Below are 21,867 nucleotides of genomic sequence, written 5' to 3'. Positions count from 1 at the left end.
CCTGGCACCATCCCTACAGGGAAGTATGGTGGTGGCAGCATCATGCTGTGGGGATGTTTTTCAGCGGCAGGGACTGGGAGACTAGTCAGGACCGAGGCAAAGACGAACGGAGCAAAGTACAGCTTGTAGCATCATACCCAAGAAGACTCGAGGCTATAATCACTGCTGAAGTTGCTTCAACAAAGTACCTAGTAAAGAGTCTGAATACTTATGTAAATGTGTATTTCCGTGTTTTATTTTTAATAAATTTGCCCCAAAATTCAAAAAACCTGTTTCTGCTTTGTCATTCTTTGTGTCGATCAATGAGGGGAAAAAAACAAATTTATAGATTTTACAAGGCTGTAACCTAACAATATGTGGAAAAAGTCAAGGGGTCAATACTTTCCGAAGGCACTGTACTTACCATGTTGTTGATATTGTTGCCATTTCCACCTGGTATTCACTAACAAACTAGTTATTTCTGGTATACAGAAATAACTGATCCAATATGAATTGTGCAGTGTTACTAGGCCATTATTATGCAATTACCATTTTAACACTTTCTTAGTACATACAAGGGGTCTCAAAGTTAGCTAAGTTTTATACTAAATTTCAGCACACAATCATAAAAAAAATGTATGGAGTGACAATTTATAAAATGTATAAGCATTGTTAAAGGTGTAGGAATCACACAAGCATGTTTCATTAATAAATCACCCTTTAATAAAAAAATCAAATTAATCATTTTTTCACATCAAGTTTACGGTTTATGAAGCAATGTTGTCATGGATTTAAACGTACAAACAATTCACAATCTAAATCTGTGTGTAAGAACATTTCATAAATGATGCCCCAGATTTAAAAAAAAAACAGACTATAAAATAAAGCAAAAGCAAAACTGCAATTTTACATTTCCTACATTTAATATGTTAAGGGAGAGTGTGCGACTGATATTTAACAAAATGTACAGTACAGATAGCCAGAGTAAGCATTTCTGATCGTACCCATGCCCTGTTATCTGGTACAATGGAAGGACCAATACTATCAGCAAGTCGTGGCACGGCCTCCCAGGCAAACAGTGCCATCGGCACGCTGATTTGATTCACATAGGTTATGGAAACTTAAATCAGTCGAGGACTTACAGTGAGGCATTTCTTGATCCTCTGTGATCAGAGATTAGGGGGTCGGAAAGGAGATTCCAATTTCAATTCAGGAAGTCTCCCGAGTTAAACTTATCTGAATAAAGTATTGACACCCAAACCTGGTGCTGTGTGGAAATCAGGTTTTGGGCAGGGGTTAGAAGTCAGGGTTCACGGTGGAAGTCCCTCTTCCCGCCTGTCTTACTGACCAGCTTGACGTCCGTAAAGGTGATGTCATGACTCACCGCCTTGCACATGTCGTAAAGCGTCAACGCTGCCACCGTGACTGCCGTCAAGGCCTCCATCTCCACACCGGTGCGGCCTGTGGTGTGGGCAGTCGCCGTGACAACGGCTGCGAGTCGGCTGGCGTCGAGGTTGAAGGTGACGGAGATATGGTCTAAGGGCAGCGGGTGGCAGAGCGGGATGAGGGCGCTAGTCTGCTTGGCGGCCATGATTCCCGCTAGTTGCGCTACGGCTAGTGCGTCGCCCTTAGCTAACTGGTTGTCACGGAGCAGGCCGAAAGTGGTGGGGCCCAGATGAACGGTAGCTGTGGCTGTGGCGCTTCGCCGTGTGGGAGACTTGCTGCCCACATCCACCATGGAGGCCCGGCCTTGGGCGTCAGTGTGTGTCAGTTGGGCGGTAGTGGGGTTGTCTGGCTTAAGGTAGTGAGAGGAATTTGCATCCACCACCAAGTGCTCCTGTGTGGGTTTTTTGAGTGTGGCTTGGGGGACATCTCTGGAGGTTTGTCTGTGGCACAGCCTTATGCTATGCTGGCCTAGGAGGGGCCCTGTTTTGGCATTTCTCAGTAGTGTGCAAAGGGAAGGAATCCCGGAGGTCCTTGTAGAGGAATTCTTTATTAAGTTTGGACCCCTGGTAACTGTGTACCTGAGGCAGTCTGTGTCATTGTGACTCAATTCATTTGTGTGTGTGTCAGAACCAGAAGCTTTGGTTTGATAACTGGGGGTTGCCAGTAAGTCACCGTTCCCATATTTTCTGCGGGGGGCTACACTAGAGGCACTGTCACCCCCGTAACGGCTTCTTTTGACAAAATGGGACCACTGAGGGATTCTTCCACACTGGTGGGTTCCCGAGCAGCTGATACCAGGCTGCACTGTTGAAACAGTGTAGCCTGAAAGGCACGATACATCCTTACTGGGTTGGCCACCCCCGCTTCTGGAGTGGTACTGTTGGGTCATAGCTGAGGTGAGGACTCTAGGAGGGGGGACATAGGAGAGGGGGGGAAAGGACCCCTGGAAGATTCTGGTCATGGGCAGGGACAGAGGCCTTTTGGCTGTGGTGCCTGAGAGACAGGGAAGAAATTAAGATGAAGGTTTAGGAAGGCAACTCTAACATATAGTCAAACAGCATTGTAATATGGTAATGCATTGTCATTATTGTAATTCAAACAGTGTTAGTGATTTTATTTTAAAAGTTACCACATGACTTCGAGGTCAAAAAGGCCTCTATCCAAGCAGAAGATCAATGTTTCCCATTTTGCATGCCAGAAGAATACAATGTAGCTGAAAACACAACTCATAGAGATGCACATCTCCACTTCTTTGACAACATAGGCAGCGCCATTGAGGGCTTTCACCATTTTGAAGTAGTCAATTGGGTGGAACATGCTAATGAGTTAAGTAAGGATAACAGAATTCTATCCAGGTCACCAGGATGGTTTAGCCAATTAACTATACTCCTGGACATTCCATAAACTGCAGGTGGCAGTAAATCACCTACCTTGGCTTCATACCTGTTCAGACTTTACACACTCCAGCACAATAGGTGGTGGTATGCACCTTTTCAGTTAATTTACAAACTTCAAATTTACTCATAGGAGTAAAAATAAATTATATGAGCTCTCTGGTACATTTCTATGGGTTCACTTTATCAAATTCAAATCAAAATGGACTGAGGGGACAAGATTAGGAGAGAGGTGGAAAGCGAGTGCGTGAGTGTTATGTAGGCCAGATGAGTCAGGAGAAAGAGAAATGAAAGAGATAACAATTTCACCTGGTTTGAAATCTGAATCAGTGTGCGATAAAAACGTAACGTTATGACTAACTACTGTTCCCTGAAGGAGGGAAAAGAGGTACAACATACTATGGGGAGTCGCACACTTGGTTGAAGGAGCTAAAACCACAGCTGACAAGACCAATGAAATCTGAGCCTCCCTGGAAGCCCCGCCTTCCACAGGTGATAAGCGAGAGGCTTGGATTAATTCCCTCAATTTAATTCCACTCTTCACCGAGCCCAGGAATGGGCGGTGCGGGGCCAAATAGGTGTTGTACCTCGTTTCCCTCCTTCAGGGAACAGTAGTTAGTCAAAACATTACGTTCCCTTTCAGTCAGTCAACTTCAGTACAATAAACTATGGGGAATAAAATCACGCCCCATGTCGATCCCAACGAATATTAAATAAAACCATGGCAGACTACCCAGACTTGACCCCGCCAGATGCAGCAGTCCGGGTATTGCGCACACGGCATGCTGCCTAGTGAACTTCCATTGAGAGCATCTCGAACTGGCTGCATCACCACCTGGTATGGCAACTGCTTGGCAAAGTGCTACAGAGGGTGGTGCGGATGGCCCACTATATTAACTGGGGCTGAGCTCCCTGCCATCCAGGACCTCTAACAGGCGGTGTCAGAGGAAGGCCAGGAAAATTGTCAAAGACCCCAGCCACCCAAGCCATAGACTATTCAGTCTGCTACAGCATGACAAGCAGTACCGGAGCGCCAAGTCTGGGATAAAGTTTCCGGAGCAGTTTCTACCCCCAAGCCATAAGACTGCTAAACAGTTCATCAAAAGGCTACCTGGACTATTAGCATTTACCCCGTTTTGCACCGACTCCCTCCTACTGGACTCTTCTCACGCACAGTGAATTTGGGAAACTATTCAGACCCCTTGACATTTTCCACATTTTGTTACGTTACAGCCTTATTCTAAAATCGCTTATACTTTCCCCCCCTCAATCTACACACAGTACGTATTAAATGAATAAATACCTTATTTACATACATCACCGTACAAACGTTTGGGGTCACTTAGAAATGTCCTTGTTTTTGAAAGAAAGGCAAATTTTTTGTCCATTAAAATTACATACAATTGATCAGAAATGCAGTGTAGACAATGTTGTAAATGACTATTGTAGCTGGAAACTGGCTGATTTTTATGGAATATCTACAGTCGTACAGAGGCCCATTATCAGCAACCATCACTCCTGTGTTCCAATGGCAAGTTGTGTTAGCTAATCCAAGTTTATCATTTACAAAATCTAATTGATCATTAGAAAACCCTTATGCAATTGTGTTAGCACAGCTGAAAACTGTTGTCCTGATTTAAAGAAGCAATAAAATTGGCTAGTTGAGTATCTGGAGCATCAGCATTTGTGGGTTTGATTACAGGCTCAAAATGGCCAGAAACAAAGTACTTTCTTCTGAAACTCAGCCTATTCTTGTTCTGAGAAATGAAGGCTACTCCATGTGAGAAATTGCCAAGAAATCTCATACAACGCTGTGTACCACTCCCTTCACAGAACAGCGTAAATTGTGTCTAACCAGAATTGAAAGAGGAGTGGGAGGCCCCGGTGCACAACTGAGCAAGAGGACAAGTACATTAGAGTGTCTAGTTTGAGAAACAGATGCTTCACAAGTCCTCAACTGGCAGCTTCATTAAATAGTACCTGCAAAACACCAGTCTCAACCTCTACAGTGAAGAGGCGACTCCGGGACGCTGGCCTTCTAGGCAGAGTTCCTCTGTCCAGTGTCTGTTCCTTGAACTCTGTGAAGCATTCATTTGGGCTGCAATTTCTGAGGCTGGTAACTCAAATTAACTTATCCTCTTCAGCAGAGATAACTCTGGGCCTTCCATTCCTGTGGCAGTCCTCATGAGAGCCAGTTTCATCATAGCACCTGATCGGTTTTGCTAACGATCTTGAAGAAAGGTTCTTGAAATGTTCCGTATTGACTGACCTTCATGTCTTAAAGTAATGACGGACTGTCATTTCTCTTTGCTTATTTGAGCTGTTCTTACCATAATATGGACTTGGTCTTTTACCAAATAGGGCTATCTTCAGTACACCCCCCCCCCCCTTCCTGTCACAACACAATGGCTCAAACGCATTAAGGAAATCCATTCCACAAATTAACAAGCCACACCTGTTAATTGAAATGCATTCCAGGTGACTACCTCATGAAGCTGGTTGAGAAAATGCCAAATGTGTGAAAAGCTGTCATCCAGGTAAATGGTGGCTATTTGAAGAATCTCAAATATATTTTGATTTGTTTAACACTTTTTTGGTTACTACATGATTCCAAGTGTTATTTCATAGTTTTGATGTCTTCACTATTATTCTACAATGTAGAAAATAGTACAAATGAAGAAAAACCCTTGAATGAGTAGGTGTTCTAAAACTTTTGACCGGTAGTGTATATCAAATCAAATCTTATTTGTCACATACACATGGTTAGCAGATGTTAATGCGAGTGTAGCGAAATGCTTGTGCTTCTAGTTCCGACCATGCAGTAATATCTAACAAGTAATCTTAGCTAAATCTGACTCGTTTCAGGAAACTAGGCGTACGTCACTACTTCACAGGAGAGCCATTTGAACATATTTTTGCCTGGTACGGCAACTGCTCCGCCCACAACCTTAAGGCTCTCCAGAGGGTAGTGACGTCTGCACAACACATCACCGGGGGCAAACTACCTGCCCTCCAGGACACCTACACCACCCGATGTCACAGGAAGGCCAAAAAGATCATCAAGGACAATAACCACCTGAGCCACTGCCTGTTCACCCCACTATCATCCAAAAGGCGAGGTTAGTACAGGTGCATCAAAGCGTGGACCGAGAGACTGAAAAACAGCTTCTATCTCAAGGCCATCAGACTGTTAAACAGCCATCACTAACATTGAGTGGCTGCTGACAACATATTGACTCATCTCTAGCCACTTTTAATATTGAAAAGTTTATGAAAAAATGTATCACTAGCAACTTTAAACAATGCCACTTCAAACAATGTTTACATACCATACATTACTCATCTCATATGTATATACTGTACCATCTACTGCCGTTCGGCCATCGCTCATTCATATATTTTTATGTACATTTTCTTATGAATTCCTTTACACTTGTGTGTGTATAAGGTAGTTGTGAAATTGTTAGGTTATTTGTTAGATATTACTGCATGGTTGGAACTAGAAGCACAAGCATTTCGCTACACTCGCATTAACATCTGCTAACCATGTGTATGTGACAAATAAGATTTGATTTGTGACTCGTTTCAGGAAGCTAGGCGTACTACTTCACAGTAGTACGCACTACTTCACAGGAGAGCCATTTGAACGCAAAACCTTTAAAAAAAAATTTCATCAAAATGCATTTTGCTGCAGAAATACCTTTTGGAACACGTGAACTTTCATGTGCCTTAATAATACACTTCTATGCCATCTGTAAATATGAATAAAATAGTTAAAATTACAAGCCTCGTTGGTTTAGCCACATGTTACATTTTAACAGAATCCAAGTTAAACTGTAGTTTGTTTGTATCCTGTTTAGTGAATGATTACTGTGAGTATTAATAGAGTTTAGGCCATTAAACTGTGTGCAAGCTAATTTGGAAAGGTTGACCTAATCAAATGAGGAAATAGCCTACGATCAGACAGCAGGGTCAGGCCCAGGACAAGAGAGGACCATGGACATTCCACGGGGGAGATATGGCAAACTCATTGGGGTCATAAATGTATAGCTGTGGAGGTGACACCTACAGGAGGGAAGAGTATAAGATGTGTTGTGAACTTTCTAAATGGATGCACTCAGCTGGCGACATCCTCGGTATTAAACACTTGGAACTTCTCTTAAGCTTTTGGTCTCAATTCCTTATTGCAAAGAGGTTGCAATAGCATTTTTCTTTTTAACACCATGGAAAACATCAGGAACCGTCCCGCTGGCCATAATTGGCTGAGATAATGGATGGGCTAAACATGCTGAGATATGAGTTTGGATTGGTCTGCCATGTAGCACACTTCCACCTATAACATGAGCTGCTCAGTATGTGTAGGTAATCCTAACGTGGCTGTTTTTTAAAGATATCATGAAGAACTGCAAAAGTGTTGCTCTCCACTTTCTGGAGGACCAAGTTTTGAAATCAGTGGGAGTATGACAGCTAAGTAGATGGAGAAAATTATGCCGTTTGATTGTAAATATGCGGAGGGAGTCGAAAAGAGAACACAGAAGGCTGTTGTATAAAACACTGGATTACATCTTTAAAAAAGAAATAAGGGCAACCATGGCATCCGTGACAGAGGGAGAAGAGTTCGATCATCCATGTATATGGGTAAGAGAGACAAGCTACATTTTCAGATATTAAAAGTTTTTCAATTTTTGTTTTCGTTAAAGTGTACTGTTAGCTAGATACCTTCTGTATCCTGTGCATGTGACAAATACACTTTGATTTGATATTGGGAGTGTTTACCAGAGATGGTAATGTGAAGAACATGACCTGCACCAAAGTCGAATTAGGATATAAACAGTAGGCCAACTGGTATCCAAGTTCTAAAAGAAGAAGAAAGCCTTGCTTTTATTTCGTCTCACTCACAACCGTAAATCATTTTTGTAATTATCTCGCAATTAACTTGTAAATAATGATATTGTTGTGAGTTTATTTTCCTGTAAAGACGTTGTCAGCTATATGATATGGTCATTATTTGAACTGGCTAGCAAGCTAGAAACGAACCAAAACATTGTTTAGAAGTTGCTTTTAGTCACCTGGTTTGCTAGATTGACATACTGTAGACTAAATTCATTATTGGTGTTAAAATACACAATTATGCTATTCTGGACCACCAGGCTGCTGATGTTACGCAGCCTGTCGTTTTTGTGTTTACTTTTTCATAACGACAAGTTTGATGTCGGATTACGAATGGTCATAATGTCACTGCGACAACTGTAGACAGACAGGTTGATAGACGTAGTATAATAAACCAGCCTCGAGTCTTAAAATCTTTGGTGTTTAGTACTCTACTGTACTCAATCTGTTCAACCTCGCATGTGAATGCTTAAAGAGATGGGTGAGCCTAAGGCTTAAGAGAGTGTGAACGATGCTGACTGGGTGTAGACAAAGAAGAGTTCTCCATTACGTGTACCAAAAGATTCAAGGGTCATTTTCTGGAGTTTATCAACTTTCAAAGCAGAATTACTTTCCCAACTGTAGCGTATGATATAGTACCATTTTCTAGCTCGGAGTCTCTACTTCTTTCCAATGCAAAAAACACCATTTCTAATTTGCTACTTAAGACTGACTTGAGCCAGTCAATCACATATTATGCAAAGGAAAACGTAAACTGCCACTACCTCACAATGCAACCAATTTCAAACATGTCCCTACACCTTAGCCTAGGCGCTTGCATAGATCTGAAAGGATATAGTGGACAGGTCACCCTAGGCCAGGGATGAGCAACTGGCGGCCTGGCCCCTTTAAGGCCCTCGAATGAATTTCCACCAAAATAATAAAAACAATTTGGAACTCAATCGGGGTCTCAACTTACTGTTGCGAGTTAGAATATACAAGGTGCAATTTAAACATTTGGTTGTGCGTAGGGCTGTTGCGGTGACCGTACTACCACCACTAGTCATGAAGGCAGTCAAATTCCATGTGATCGTTTAGTCAAATAATTAGGCTTCTCCAAGCTCTGATGCTGCCGATGGTCATTAGTCTACCAAACTTGCTAACTGCCTGGTACTCAGCACTTTATTGTCCCTCTAATCACACTGATGTTGATGCAAATGTGTGACAAAAATCTAATCAATCACTTGTGCAAGAAAACAGTGATGTGCCTCTACTGAAAAGAGGAGGATCAGCTTTTTAAAGGCCTACTATATTTATTTCTAAACTTTCCTAATATTAAGCACATTGCTTATATTTAAAACAGAAGTATAGACTACCTGACTGGCATGAAAATAAACCACCGGGAAAAGCGTCCTCCATTCGCATAGATGAAATGTATTTTTTCCCACCCGTTTCGATACAGGTGCATGATAATGGTCCATTCTAAATCAAAACAAATTTCACACATTATTTAGTATACGTAAAGACAAGATTAAATCAAGAATAGTCTGATGGTTGATAATAGCCTATCACAATGATATATTATCACTTGTGAATGATGCCTAGCATAAGAAACAATGCCTTTAAAAAAAAATCATGGTCACACACACCTCACGTAGCCTAGCCCATAGACACTAAAGTGGCCAAATAACTTCTTAAAATTAAGCACATTAATCCCCTTTACAAGGGGTGTAGGGCCTAACTGGCATATATAAGCAGCACGAGTCAAGTTTGGGGAAGACAATTTTCACCATAAAAATGCACCTTTATAATAAAAGTATTACATGCATAATTGCATTTCCGGTCACTTTTGATAGTGTTTTCCGCTAATAGAACATTTGCGCCTATCGCCTACTACCATGTGCGCATTGCTACACTTATAATGTGAAGAAATAGCCGTCAGCCACATTGCATACAATTACTTTTTTTTGGTGCTAGTGGTTGTATTAATTTGGGATCTATCGCATCTCACAACTGTTCCAGACTGTTTGGAATATTTATTTATCACACAGAATAGGTCGACCTTTGTACTACTATAGTAGATTGACATAGGCTAGTGCTTTTGCTATTCGTTAGGCCTGCTCATCTTGTTGGCTGACAAAAATGTGGACAGTTCTTCCAATATCTACCTCAGAATTGGATAAGGACAAGCATAGTTGCGTCCCCGATGGGTCCGTCTTCACTTGTAGCCTGTGAGAAATGCCTGATCACGTGATGGAGCGCAGCACTCAGGGAGAAGTGCACAACATCCACTGGCCACAAAAGGAGGTGCATTATGGCACACAAAGGGGATGCCGCCGTGAAAATCTTGTCATTATCAAGTGCTTGTCAAATTGTGAATGAGTGACTGATGGTGTGTGTACAGCCTGCGCACAAAAACAAAGCAGGGCACATGCCTTTCAAGACAGTGACTTTTTCAAATCATCATTTAAGTCGCAACCTTCATGCAGCCTTACAATGTATTAAAAATCAAAACATATAGCCCAACGTTTGTAGAACTAAAGTTACATTAACTCCAAATTAAGCATATAGGAATATACATTTCTTTGTTAACCACTCAAGAAAAGCAGCATGTGCCCACTCTCTCAGATCGATTGGAGAAAATATCCTTTGTATTTTGTTCAGCTTTGATCAACTGCATTTTTCATAATATAAAATACTGCCACGGAATTATAAGCAAATCTTGTCTAATGTTAGGGAAGATTCAGAATTTGTTGGTAACATATGTAAGATGTTTTTATATTCATCAAATGGGTGTAAGTTACTTCTCATCAGAATGGTATTTTTGTATAATGCTGTGGCGAGGTTGCAGTTATCTGTTCTATGTCAAAACTAAGTTGCATGGGCCACAGAGAGGGGAGAGGTCAAAGTGTCATCATGTGTAAACATATATTTTACTCCCTACCTTTTTCTAGTGGGGAAAGGAGGGTGGCAGTGTCTGGAATCATTCTCATGCTCCCTTTTATCTTAACCTATAGCCTCACTCTCCTCTCTGTGAGTTTGTATTTAGAGTGGGTTGTATCTAAATGACAATTTGATATATGCCTGTTGATATGGAGGATTGGTTTATGGTTCTGGGGTTTGGGAAAGGAGACAAAGCTGAACGATGAATTATGTCTATGCTGTCTGACTATGTGTGATCTTTGCTATAAAGGATCCCATTTTGCCATTGTGTGGGGACTCTCAACTTTTCATTAGAGATACTGAACTGTTGAAAGTCAAAATGCTATAGAGCTTATATAATTAAAGATGGACTTTTATAACTAACTGACTTGTGTGTGTGGTTTGCTCCCATGATTTGGTAAATAGAGGAAATTTCCACGACACTACTAAATGAACTAGTGTAGCCCACAGCTATATGGCATAGAGCCAGTTAAGGACAACTCAGAGTATGCTTTTCTGTTCTTCTGAAATAAGACATTTTCTTCATATCATGCTTCTTTAGACCTGTCCAAAATAAATAATGGATTTATTGTGTAGTCTATATTACATTGATTTATTTTAAAATGTAGATGTTCCAAAGGTCAGCATCAGTGGCTTGTAGGGCTGTGTGTGAAAGTGCTAAATGAGTTTGTTAATTAACAGTCAATTACCACGAAGAGAACAGTTATTTGCTTGACAATCACTGGTTGACGAAATATCGTGACTGCCACAGCCCTACTTGTGCATCAGCAGAGCAACTGCGCCCCTCATGATGAGATCAAATTTTGTGTCCCCTACCCCTATCAAAGTTGCCTATCCCTGACCTAGGCTATCGGAAGGCAAGACGGAGCTATTAGGCTAGCATTTTGTTTATCTGATTCTTTCAGGGGGTAAGGGGTGAATTACAAGTGCAGGACAGTTCTCATGAATGAAAGACCAAAGTTAATGTGACAGAGATGAATCACCACTATTGGCGAGAAATTGAATAATATTGTTCAAAATGCTTACAGCGAAGGTTGCATTCCTCCATCATGGAGACGCGCAGGTAGCTGTGCCTTCGACAAAAGTCGCCTGTCAGGAAGGCAGAGAAGGGTAGAACGTCCTGGTTTAATCTTCGCCTCCGGCCCCCTGGGACAGCCACCCCCTGGACAATAACAATAAAATACAAAAGAAACCGTGAGCAAACATCCTTAAGGAGGCTTACTTAGCCAGCATTTTCTGTGCTTCATGTCCAAATCATCTTAAAGTAGTCTCACTTCATTGAATAAGACAATATATTTTCGGACATGATACGGAAAAAATGCTAATATTGAATTTTTGGGCCACAAATGCTAAAAAGACAGCATTTGGAGATGCAGGTAAACAAAAACAAAACATGGTTGCCTAGTGACTGCGTACAGGAGAATGAAATCAACATGCAACATTGTCCCTTTACTCAGTTTAGTTTCTTTTACCTTTAGTAAACCTGGCAGGTCAATTAAGAGCAACATCTTATTTACAATGACAACCTGGCAAGTTGATGATAGTATATTTTTCATAGGGGAGAAAAGTGAAAATGCAGAGGTGTGTATGGAACAACATGGTCGAGGCACTATGTTCTTCATGTGGGAGCAAAGCAGCAATAATAGAAAAATCAGGGATTCAGCTAGTCTCTCTGGCTGAATGTCTATCTTCTCCAGATACAGTGGGGCAAAAAAGCATTTAGTCAGCCACCAATTGTGCAAGTTCTCCCACTTAAAAAGATGAGAGGCCTGTAATTTTCATCATAGGTACACTTCAACTATGACAGACAAAATGAGAAAAAAAATCCAGAAAATCACACTAGGATTTTTAATGAATTTATTTGCAGATTATGGTGGAAAATACGTATTTGGTCACCTACAAACAAGCAATATTTCTGGCTCTCACAGACCTGTAACTTCTTCTTTAAGAGGCTCCTCTGTCCTCCACTCGTTACCTGTATTAATGGCACCTGATTGAACTTGTTATCAGTATAAAAGACACCTGTCCACAACCTCAAACAGTCACACTCCATACTCCACTATGGCCAAGACCAAAGAGCTGTCAAAGGACACCAGAAACAAAATTGTAGACTTGCACCAGGCTGGGAAGACTGAATCTGCAATAGGTAAGCAGCTTGGTTTGAAGAAATCAACTGTGGGAGCAATTATTAGGAAATGGAAGACATACAAGACCACTGATAATCTCCCTCGATCTGGGGCTCCACGCAAGATCTCACCCCGTGGGGTCAAAATGATCACAAGAACGGTGAGCAAAAATCCCAGAACCACACAGGGGGACCTAATGAATGACCTGCAGAGAGTTGGGACCAAAGTAACAAAGCCTACCATCAGTAACACACTACGCCCCCAGGGACTCAAATCCTGCAGTGCCAGACGTGTCCCCCTGCTTAAGCCAGTACATGTCCAGGCCCGTCTGAAGTTTGCTAAAGAACATTTGGATGATCCAGAAGAAAATTGGGAGAATGTCATATGGTCAGATGAAACCAAAATATAACTTTTTGGTAAAAACTCAACTCGTCGTGTTTGGAGGACAAAGAATGCTGAGTTGCATCCAAAGAACACCATACCTACTGTGAAGCATGGGGGTGGAAACATCATGCTTTGGAGCTGTTTTTCTGCAAAGTGACCAGGACGACTGATCCGTGTAAAGGAAACAATGAATGGGGCCATGCATCGTGAGATTTTGAGTGAAAACCTCCTTCCATCAGCAAGGGCATTGAAGCTGAAACGTGGCTGGATCTTTCAGCATGACAATGATCCCAAACACACCGCCCGGGCAACGAAGGAGTGGCTTCGTAAGAAGCATTTCAAGGTCCTGGAGTGGCCTAGCCAGTCTCCAGATCTCAACCCCATAGAAAATCTTTGGAGGGAGTTGAAAGTCCGTGTTGCCCAGCAACAGCCCCAAAACATCACTGCTTTAGAGGAGATCTGCATGGAGGAATGGGCCAAAATACCAGCAACAGTGTGTGAAAACCTTGTTTAGACTTACAGAAAACGTTTGACCTCTGTCATTGCCAACAAAGGGTATATAACAAAGTATTGAGATTAACTTTTATTATTGACCAAATACTTATTTTCCACCATCATTTTCAAATAAATTAATTAAAAATCCTACAACGTGATTTTCTGGAATTTTTTTTCTCATTTTGTCTGTCATAGTTGAAGTGTACCTATGATGAAAATTAGAACTTGCACGATTGGTGGCTGACTAAAACCTTGTTTTGCCCCACTGTACGTCTGTCAATGAAAACCTTGATTGCATAATTGTAAAGTAAACTAATGCAACTCATACTGAATACCAGTCTAAACATATTTTTCAAAAATGTGAAGTGTCATCAAATTTGTGATTCATTACAATATCTACATGGACAAATACATCTGGAATGGTTTTGCATCAAGTGTTCTTTCACTGACAAGACAATTGTATAGGGTACAATTGTAAAGCACTGTGCATTATTATTATTGTTAAACAATAAGGCCCGAGGGGGGTGAGGTATATTGGCTTTATACCACAAACCCCCAAGGTGCCTTATTGCTATTATGAACTGGTTACCATCAACATAATGTTTTATTGTCCAGCAGCCAAAGGCATAATCCTAGTCATGGCAGTCATATTAGTAACCCATGCTAGTTAACTTCTTAGGGTAAGGGGGCGGTATTTTGACTTCCAGATGAAAAGCGTGCCCAAAGTTAACTGTTAACTCAGGCCCAGAAGGCCTCAGGCCCAGCTAGCATATGCATATAATTATTGGTAGATTTGGATGGAAAACTCTAAAATTTCAAAAACTGTTAAAATAAAGCCTGTGAGTTTAACAGAACTGAAATGGCAGGCAAAACCCCGAGGACAACAGCCCCCCCCCAGAAAAATGTATCCTACCACTGATTTCAATGGCTGGCACTTTTATAATAGGGTGGGAATCGTGCCCGATTGCAGTTCCTAGGGCTGGATTGCGTTGGATTGTTCACCCACTAATAGGAAACATGAGCTGGGTTTAGACCGTCTTGATACAGGGTAGTTTTACCCTACTGATGACGTGTTGTTGCAATATTCTTTAGAAAGAGTTTCAGGCTGCTTTTGGGAAAAATGAGCCAGACATTTTAGTTTTTCTAGGTGGCTCCCATTTTGTCTGTAGTGTTTCCTAGTGCGTTCTTTGATATTTTTCTCCGGTAAAGACAATAATGAATCTCCGTCTTAAATGTTATTGTTTATTTGCGTATTAGGGTACCTATTGTTTGATTATAAACGTTGATTGACTTGTTTGGATGAGTTTATTGGTAACGTTTGGGATTCATTTTGTATACATTTTGAAGGAGAGAAACCAAGTTGATTATTAAATCCACAGGGGCCGAACAATTGGATCCTGGTCTGCTTTTTTATCTAACATTATTATCAGGAAATATTACAAAATTATGGAAATTCGCTTGTGCTGCCACATTGGAAGCGGGGACTGTAGTGATTGTAATCCTTATCACCCCATTTAAGGTCTTCCGTCTCAAGCGAAGATTCTCTATCTGAGAAATGCATTTTGAATGTAAACCAAAATCAGGGTTTAGGCCTTTGCATAGCACTATTACAGAACCCGCATTAGTAGTTAATGCTCTTAATGCTTTAAACACTCAAATGAAATGTGCTGCTTTGTTTGTTTGAGGACCTGTCAAAAGCTTTTGATCATGCTAGTTGATTGAATGAATTATCTTGAAGTGCACCACAGAGGTGCATTTTTGGACCTGTTCTCTTCACTATTTGTGACCGACTGCCACAGTAGCAACATTTGAAAGTGTTTTTTACATTGGATAAAATTAGAGAAGTAAGTAAGTATGGGTATATAATTCTGCTTGAAAGTTGATCAACCCCACTTTTGACAAAAACGGCCCTTGAATATTTTGGTACATCTACTGGAGAGCTCTTCTTTGTCTACACCCATTCAGCATTAACCTTAGCCCCAACCATCTCTTTAAGGATTCACGTGAGGCCGAGTAGTTTCATAAACAACCAAAGATTAAGACTAAAAGTGGTAACACTCCAGGTAAAAATACACTTTATCTAGTCCTTGGCATATATCCTAATCTGACTTTGGAACAGGTCATGTTGTTTTTCCACATTACCATCTCTGGTAAACACGCATATCAAATAAAAGCTAAGTTTTACACATTCTGTATTGTGTGCATGTGACAACGGTACAGTGAAATGGTTACTTGCATAGTAGCAATATGAAAAACAAAACAAAGTGTCCAGATAAAAACATTTTAGATGACGCTTACCCGACACACTTGTTTACATTGATGGGTCATGTGAAGGAAATGCTATAACCAACCCTCAGCCACATCTAGCTAAGTGGATGGGTCACTATTGTTTAGACATGTACACGTCATAAAATACAATAGATGGCCGTAATCACCCCCAGACACACATCGAGCAACTTGATGGGTCATGTAGTCATCTGGCGAAGTGGAGTCTTTTGTTTAGACATCTAGCTAGCTAAACAAAGAAGCAACATAATCCCAAATCATACTACTGTCAAAACAAACACTGCCATAACTGTAGTATGAATATGCAGGTAGCTAAAGTTACCCAAAAAGGTTAAATGTTAGCAAACTATAACTAGCAATGCAAATGGCTTTCTGATTCAAACAATATTACTACACAGATCATACACAACTTTAGCTGGAGAGTCAGCAAGCTAATGGTTGCTAGTTAGCTAAGAGTACACTTTAACTTGCAATGAAAACTAACTGACAAAATTAGAAAATGTAGCTAGACTATTACCCGTACACAGTGCATTGAAGAAAGTATTCAGACCCCTTGACTTTTTCCACATGGGCCCCCCCCTCAATCTCCACACAATACCCGATAATTACAAAGCAAAAACAGGTCTAGAAATGTTTGCAATTGTATATATAAAAAAAAGAAATACCACATTTACAACTGAAGTCGGAAGTTTACATTAACTAGTTTTAATGACTCCAAGTGTTTCAACCACTCCATAAATTTCTTGTTAACAAACTGTAGTTTTGGCAAGTCGGTTAGGACATCTACTTTGTACATGAAAAGTAATTTTTCCAACAATTGTTTACAGACAGACTGTTTCACTTATAATTCACTGTATCACAATTCCAGTGGGTCAGAAGTTAACATACACCAAGTTGACTGTGCCTTTAAACAGCTTGGAACATTTGAGAAAATGATGTCATGGCGTTAGAAGCTTCTGATAGGCTAATTGACATCATTTGAGTCCTTGGGAGCAATTTACAAAACGCCCGAGGGTACCACGTTCATCTGTACAAACAATAGTGCGCAAGTATAAACACCATGGGACCACACAGCCGTCATACCGCTCAGGAAGGAAACGTGTTCTGTCTCCTAGAGACGGACGTACTTTGGTGTGAAAAGTGAAAATCAATCCCAGAACAGCAGCAAAGGACCTTGTGAAGATGCTGGAGGAAACCGGTACAAAAGTATCTATATCTACAGTAAACATTAGTCCTATATCGACATAACCTGAAAGGCCGCTCAGCAAGGAAGAAGCCAATGCTCCAAAACCTCCAGAAAAAAGCCAGATTGCAACTGCACATGGGGACAAAGATCATACTTTTTGGAGAAATGTCCTCTGGTCTGATAAAACAAACATTTTACTGTTTGGCCATAATGACCATTGTTATGTGAAGCACGGGGGTGGCAGAATCATGTTGTGGGGGTGCTTTGCTGCAAGAGGGACTGGTGCACTTCTCAAAATAGATGGCATCATGAGGCAAGAAAGTTACGTGGATATATTGAAGCAACATCTCAAGACATCAGTCATGAAGTTAAAGCCAAGATTAATATGTAAAAACAAATGAGACATTATTTTGTAACAACACAATATGTTGTGTTGTAAGCAATATGTTGGTGAAGAACCATTTAAGAGTCCAGAGGAGGGCGCACCGGGCTACGCAATTAATTAAAAGTTGACAATGCAAGCCGGAAAGCTAGCCAACTATCTAATAAACACTTCGGATACGAGGTTGTTTATCATTTTTTTAACAAAATTAAACAGATATCTTGTAATTGAGCAAAATAGTAAGGGTGGCCGATAACTGGGGACCGTATGCCGATAATACGGGACGTATTTTTTATTTTTTGCTAAGGCGTTTATCAAAAAGCTGTTATGAGTATTTCCACTGAAATGTCAAACATGCTCATTTCTGAACCGTTAGCTAATATTTTTACGATACCAATAATCACAAAACATTGATGGCTTGATCACAAGATGGTAATAATTCTTAAACGCTGTTGAATGTGACGATGTTCGCGTGGAACCCCGTATTTATGTAGAGTTTACAAATAACATCTTATTGCTGGACTTTGACTGTTGGAAATCACCTTCCAAGTCAGTCTATTGTGCGTAATCAAAGTTATATTGACTACGTCCGTTCTAAACTCGCTAATTAATGTCTTAATCGAAATTACGGATTGCCTCATCAGTTTGTCGTCCCCTAATGCCATAGTTTGTACATCTTAAATGTCATTAGAAACCACATGCTTAATAAGCAAGTCAGCCATGTTTTTTAAGTCAGTAAATGTGGCTGAATGAACTGTTTTGATGCCAGACAAGGCTGATAGCCAGATGTAGCAGTGCTAAGATTTTGGGACAGCTTTATGTAGGCACCGTTTGCACTATAATGGTGACAATTCATGTATGGTTTAGTGTAGTGGCATTGCTGGCATGCATCCCACTTTGTTGTTGTTGCCCCACCAATATTTATTTACATGCTGAAATCGCCACTGGTAAGTTTGACAGCTAGCAAGAACGTGCGTTATAACTTAAATAGTTTGAAATGTTGGTAAAGCCTTTCTTACTAGCCTGGGCAGCCGTTATAGGTGTACTTTCTTACCTGTGTCGTTACAGTGACAGCTGCAATTGACTGTGCAGGAGTTACGAGTTGAAGTTCATTTTCCTCTTGCGTATCACTGGAATAGAACCGCAGCATTTTGGCTGTTGAGCTTGGCGCAAATAGTTTCATGTGCTGCGTTGACAGGGCCTTGACAACGTAATGGTTGCACAGTACAATGCGGCAGCACTTGCTGGCATGAAAAGCCATCGCATAAATTAAATGTAGCTGTGGAAATCGATGTTTATCGTCTTAAAAGTATCAAAGATGTCAGAGGATCGCATAACGTCTTCAGAGTCACTGCAGCCATATCCGAGGGGGAGTGGGCAGCTTCAGCCAATCATCTGAAACCTCGATTTTGTTGCCGTCTGGTAAGTGTAGTTTTACCATAGACAGGTTTCCTTCCATTGACATTGTTTATTCCACAAAAGCAACGTCGCCAAAAACAGCAACATTGCGACATGTGAACAGTAGGTAATGGCAACTATAGGAGAACTGTTCTAAAGATCAACAAAATCGTTATCCGTTCAACAGAGGTGGATTTTTCTTTTGTCTAACTTTCTTTCCTGCTACAAATGATGATGGAAAGTGTTTTTGTTTTTTTAAATAAATTATATTTGCCGAAAAATGTTGAAGGTATGCAGGGCATGTTCGGTCATTACATAGCTTAACTATAATGCTACGTTCGTAACCAAGTGGGTGGTGGGAATTTACCAGTTGTGAAGTCCTAAAAACCAGATGGATGCATTCAGATGCTTTGAACTCGTTGAGAAACGCTGATTGGCTAATGACCAACAAGCTATGGAAACCATAAACTAAAGTACAGCTATCATGCCTTTAGACTAATTATAGTGATTAATTAATTATAGACTAATTATTGTTGCATTAACCGCCGAAAATGATGTTACTGAGGTAATTTCCTTAGTAGGTGGTGTCAGAGGTCAGCATGTGGGAGCTCATGCTGTGTTCACATGCTATCGGAGTTATTGGAAGTTCCTAGTTCCGACTGGGAAGTTTGACTTGGAACGACCCTCCAAATCAGAATTACAAGTGGGAAACTCTGAGGAAATGTTGTTGCCCACCAAGGCACCTGCAAGTCACCAGACATTTCTGGGGGGAAGGGCCCTAGCCCTCACCCTCCGATCCAAAAGGTCCCAGACGTGCTCAATGGGATTGAGATCCGGTGCTCTTTGCTATCCATGGCAGAACACTAACACTCCTGTCTTGCAGGAAATCACGCACAGAACGAGCAGTATGGCCGGTGGCATTGTCATGCTGGAGGGTCATGTCAGGATGAGCCTGCAGGAAGGGAGGAGGATGTCTTCCCTGTAACGCACAGCGTTGAGATTGCCTGCAACGACAACAAGCTCAGTCCAATGATGCTGTGACACACCGCCCCAGACCATGATGGAGCCATTACCATGTCGATCAACGCTTGAATAGAAACCTAGTTCACACCCCCGATTTTGAAGTCAACACAGTCGCTACAGTCCCATTAGTTTTCTTTGTAGCCTCTTTTGAATGTTGCGGTTGCGCACATTTGAACGGAATGGGGTGAGTTTACGTTAACGTTAGTTAGCGAGACAGCCAGCTAACGTTAGCTAGCTAACAGTACACTTAAAATTTAATTTAAATTAGAGTGGAGTCTTTTGTTAAGACATGTAGCTAGTTAGCTAGCTAAACAATGGACCATAATCATAATAATATCTCATGACGTTACTAACCTGCGTGAATCTGCAGGCAGCAAACCAACCAGGTTCTATTGCTATAACTAGTCAAGCAAATGTGTCTGAGATACGAAGAATAAGCTCATACACATAACGGTAGCTCGCGACCCAGCCAGCTAACGTTAGCGAGCTAACAGTACACTTGTAATGAAACCACTTCCTGTCAAAATTAGAAATGTGTAACATCTGAATCTTACCAGTAGTATACATCATAGTTGGACGTGTCTCCTGTCTGATGCCATGCATGGTTGCCTTAGTTTGACGATGTAATCCAGATGTAATCTGGTGTTTTCTCCATCTCCTTAGCTATAATACTCGAATTCCACTGATTTCAAAACTCGGTCCTCCAGAAAGTGGAGAGCATTCACATAACGTTAGCTAGCGAGTCAGCCAGCCAACTGTACACTTTAACTCAACATTAGGTTTATGCAGTTTTACTACGCAATAAAAAAAAAGTTAAAGCCGCGTTCGACACGATTACCTAAACATAATGACCAGCTCCAATAGACAGACACGTGCTTTGTGGTAGACCAATCCAAACTCATCTCTCGGCATGTCCAGCCCACTCATTATCTCAGCCAATCATGGCTAGCTGGAAGGTTGCTCACTTTTTCTGTGGTTTAACCAATTAGGCTTGTAATTTAACAATTGTATTTACGGATGGCATACAAGTTTGATATTAAGGCACACGAAAGGTCACATGTTCGAGAAGGCATTTCTGCCCCCCAAAAAACGCATATTGATTAAAAAAATATTTTTTACATTCAAACGGCGCTCCTGTGAAGTCCTGACTTGTGACATATGCCTAGTTTCCTGAATCGGGTCACAAATAATGTTTCATTGCTGGAGAAGGATTGTCCTGTCTTTCAAGAATGCCTGAATTGCTTCGCCTTGCTTTCTGGTTGTTTCCCCATCCAATTATTTCAGATTTGCTATGGATAATGTAAACACTTCAACCACTTAATTTTTATTCAACACTAGGTTTTTGCAAAAAAGTGTTTTTTTCTATAGGTGTGATGTCATTACGTCCAGCTGTTTTTATCGACACAAGACAGTTCAATGGAAACACACCGTAGCAGGCAATTGTCACATCTTTTTTCTAAACAAACTTGTTAAATGTCCACAAGAAATTACTGGACATTTTATTTTTATTTAACTAGGCAAGTCAGTTAAGACACATTCTTATTTACAATGACGGGCTACCGGGGAACAGTGGGTTAACTGCCTTGTTCAGGGGCAGAACAACAGATATTTACATTGTCAGCTGGCAGATTTGTTCCAGCAACCTTTCGGTTACTGGCCCAACGCTCTAACCACTAGGCTACCTAAGTTATTGGAAACATAGCTAGTGACATTGGCATTAATGGGCGGCTATAGAATAACATACAAGTCATTACAAACAGCATGAAGTCTGATTTAAGAGCATTTGTATAATTCATTGATAGCCTACATGGAAATGACAAGAGGAGCCTTCAAAAACGATTTGAGACAATAATTGACTCTGAATTGAAAGCATTTGGGATGGGCAGTCTGCAAGTCAAGATAATCTAACAATGGTGCTGGAAAAATGTGACTTACTGGAAAAAAGGTACTTACTTT

The 21,867-nt window shown here is 40.9% G+C and overlaps 1 protein-coding gene across 1 annotated transcript; it reads right to left on the bottom strand.

Annotated features, from left to right (window-relative positions):
* Nucleotides 1-683: 683 nt before the first annotated feature.
* Nucleotides 684-19,203, bottom strand: LOC110505250. The gene is made up of 3 exons (XM_021584356.2): nucleotides 18,545-19,203; nucleotides 11,658-11,793; nucleotides 684-2,418 (listed from the first exon to the last, which is right to left on the bottom strand). The coding sequence occupies exons 1-3, from the start codon at nucleotides 18,749-18,751 to the stop codon at nucleotides 1,283-1,285; spliced, it is 1,479 nt and encodes a 492-aa protein (XP_021440031.2). The 5' UTR covers nucleotides 18,752-19,203; the 3' UTR covers nucleotides 684-1,282.
* Between the last annotated feature and the right edge of the window lie 2,664 nt (nucleotides 19,204-21,867).

This window comes from Oncorhynchus mykiss, chromosome 25 (assembly GCF_013265735.2).
Source record: "Oncorhynchus mykiss isolate Arlee chromosome 25, USDA_OmykA_1.1, whole genome shotgun sequence".
NCBI classification, from domain to species: Eukaryota; Metazoa; Chordata; class Actinopteri; order Salmoniformes; family Salmonidae; genus Oncorhynchus; species Oncorhynchus mykiss.
The sequence above is the reverse complement of the archived record's forward strand: the minus strand, read 5'-3'. Positions and strand labels throughout refer to the sequence as shown.

Bases quoted from the DNA above. Each gene is read 5' to 3' on its own strand.
- LOC110505250 (XM_021584356.2), bottom strand. From the start codon at position 18,751: ATGGCTTTTCATGCCAGCAAGTGCTGCCGCATTGTACTGTGCAACCAT. The intron at 11,794-18,544 runs GTAAGAAAGTAC...GTTATTGTCCAG, and splicing joins CTGTCACTGTAACGACACAG to GGGGTGGCTGTCCCAGGGGG. The intron at 2,419-11,657 runs GTAAGCATTTTG...CCTGTCTCTCAG, and splicing joins GGAGGAATGCAACCTTCGCT to GCACCACAGCCAAAAGGCCT.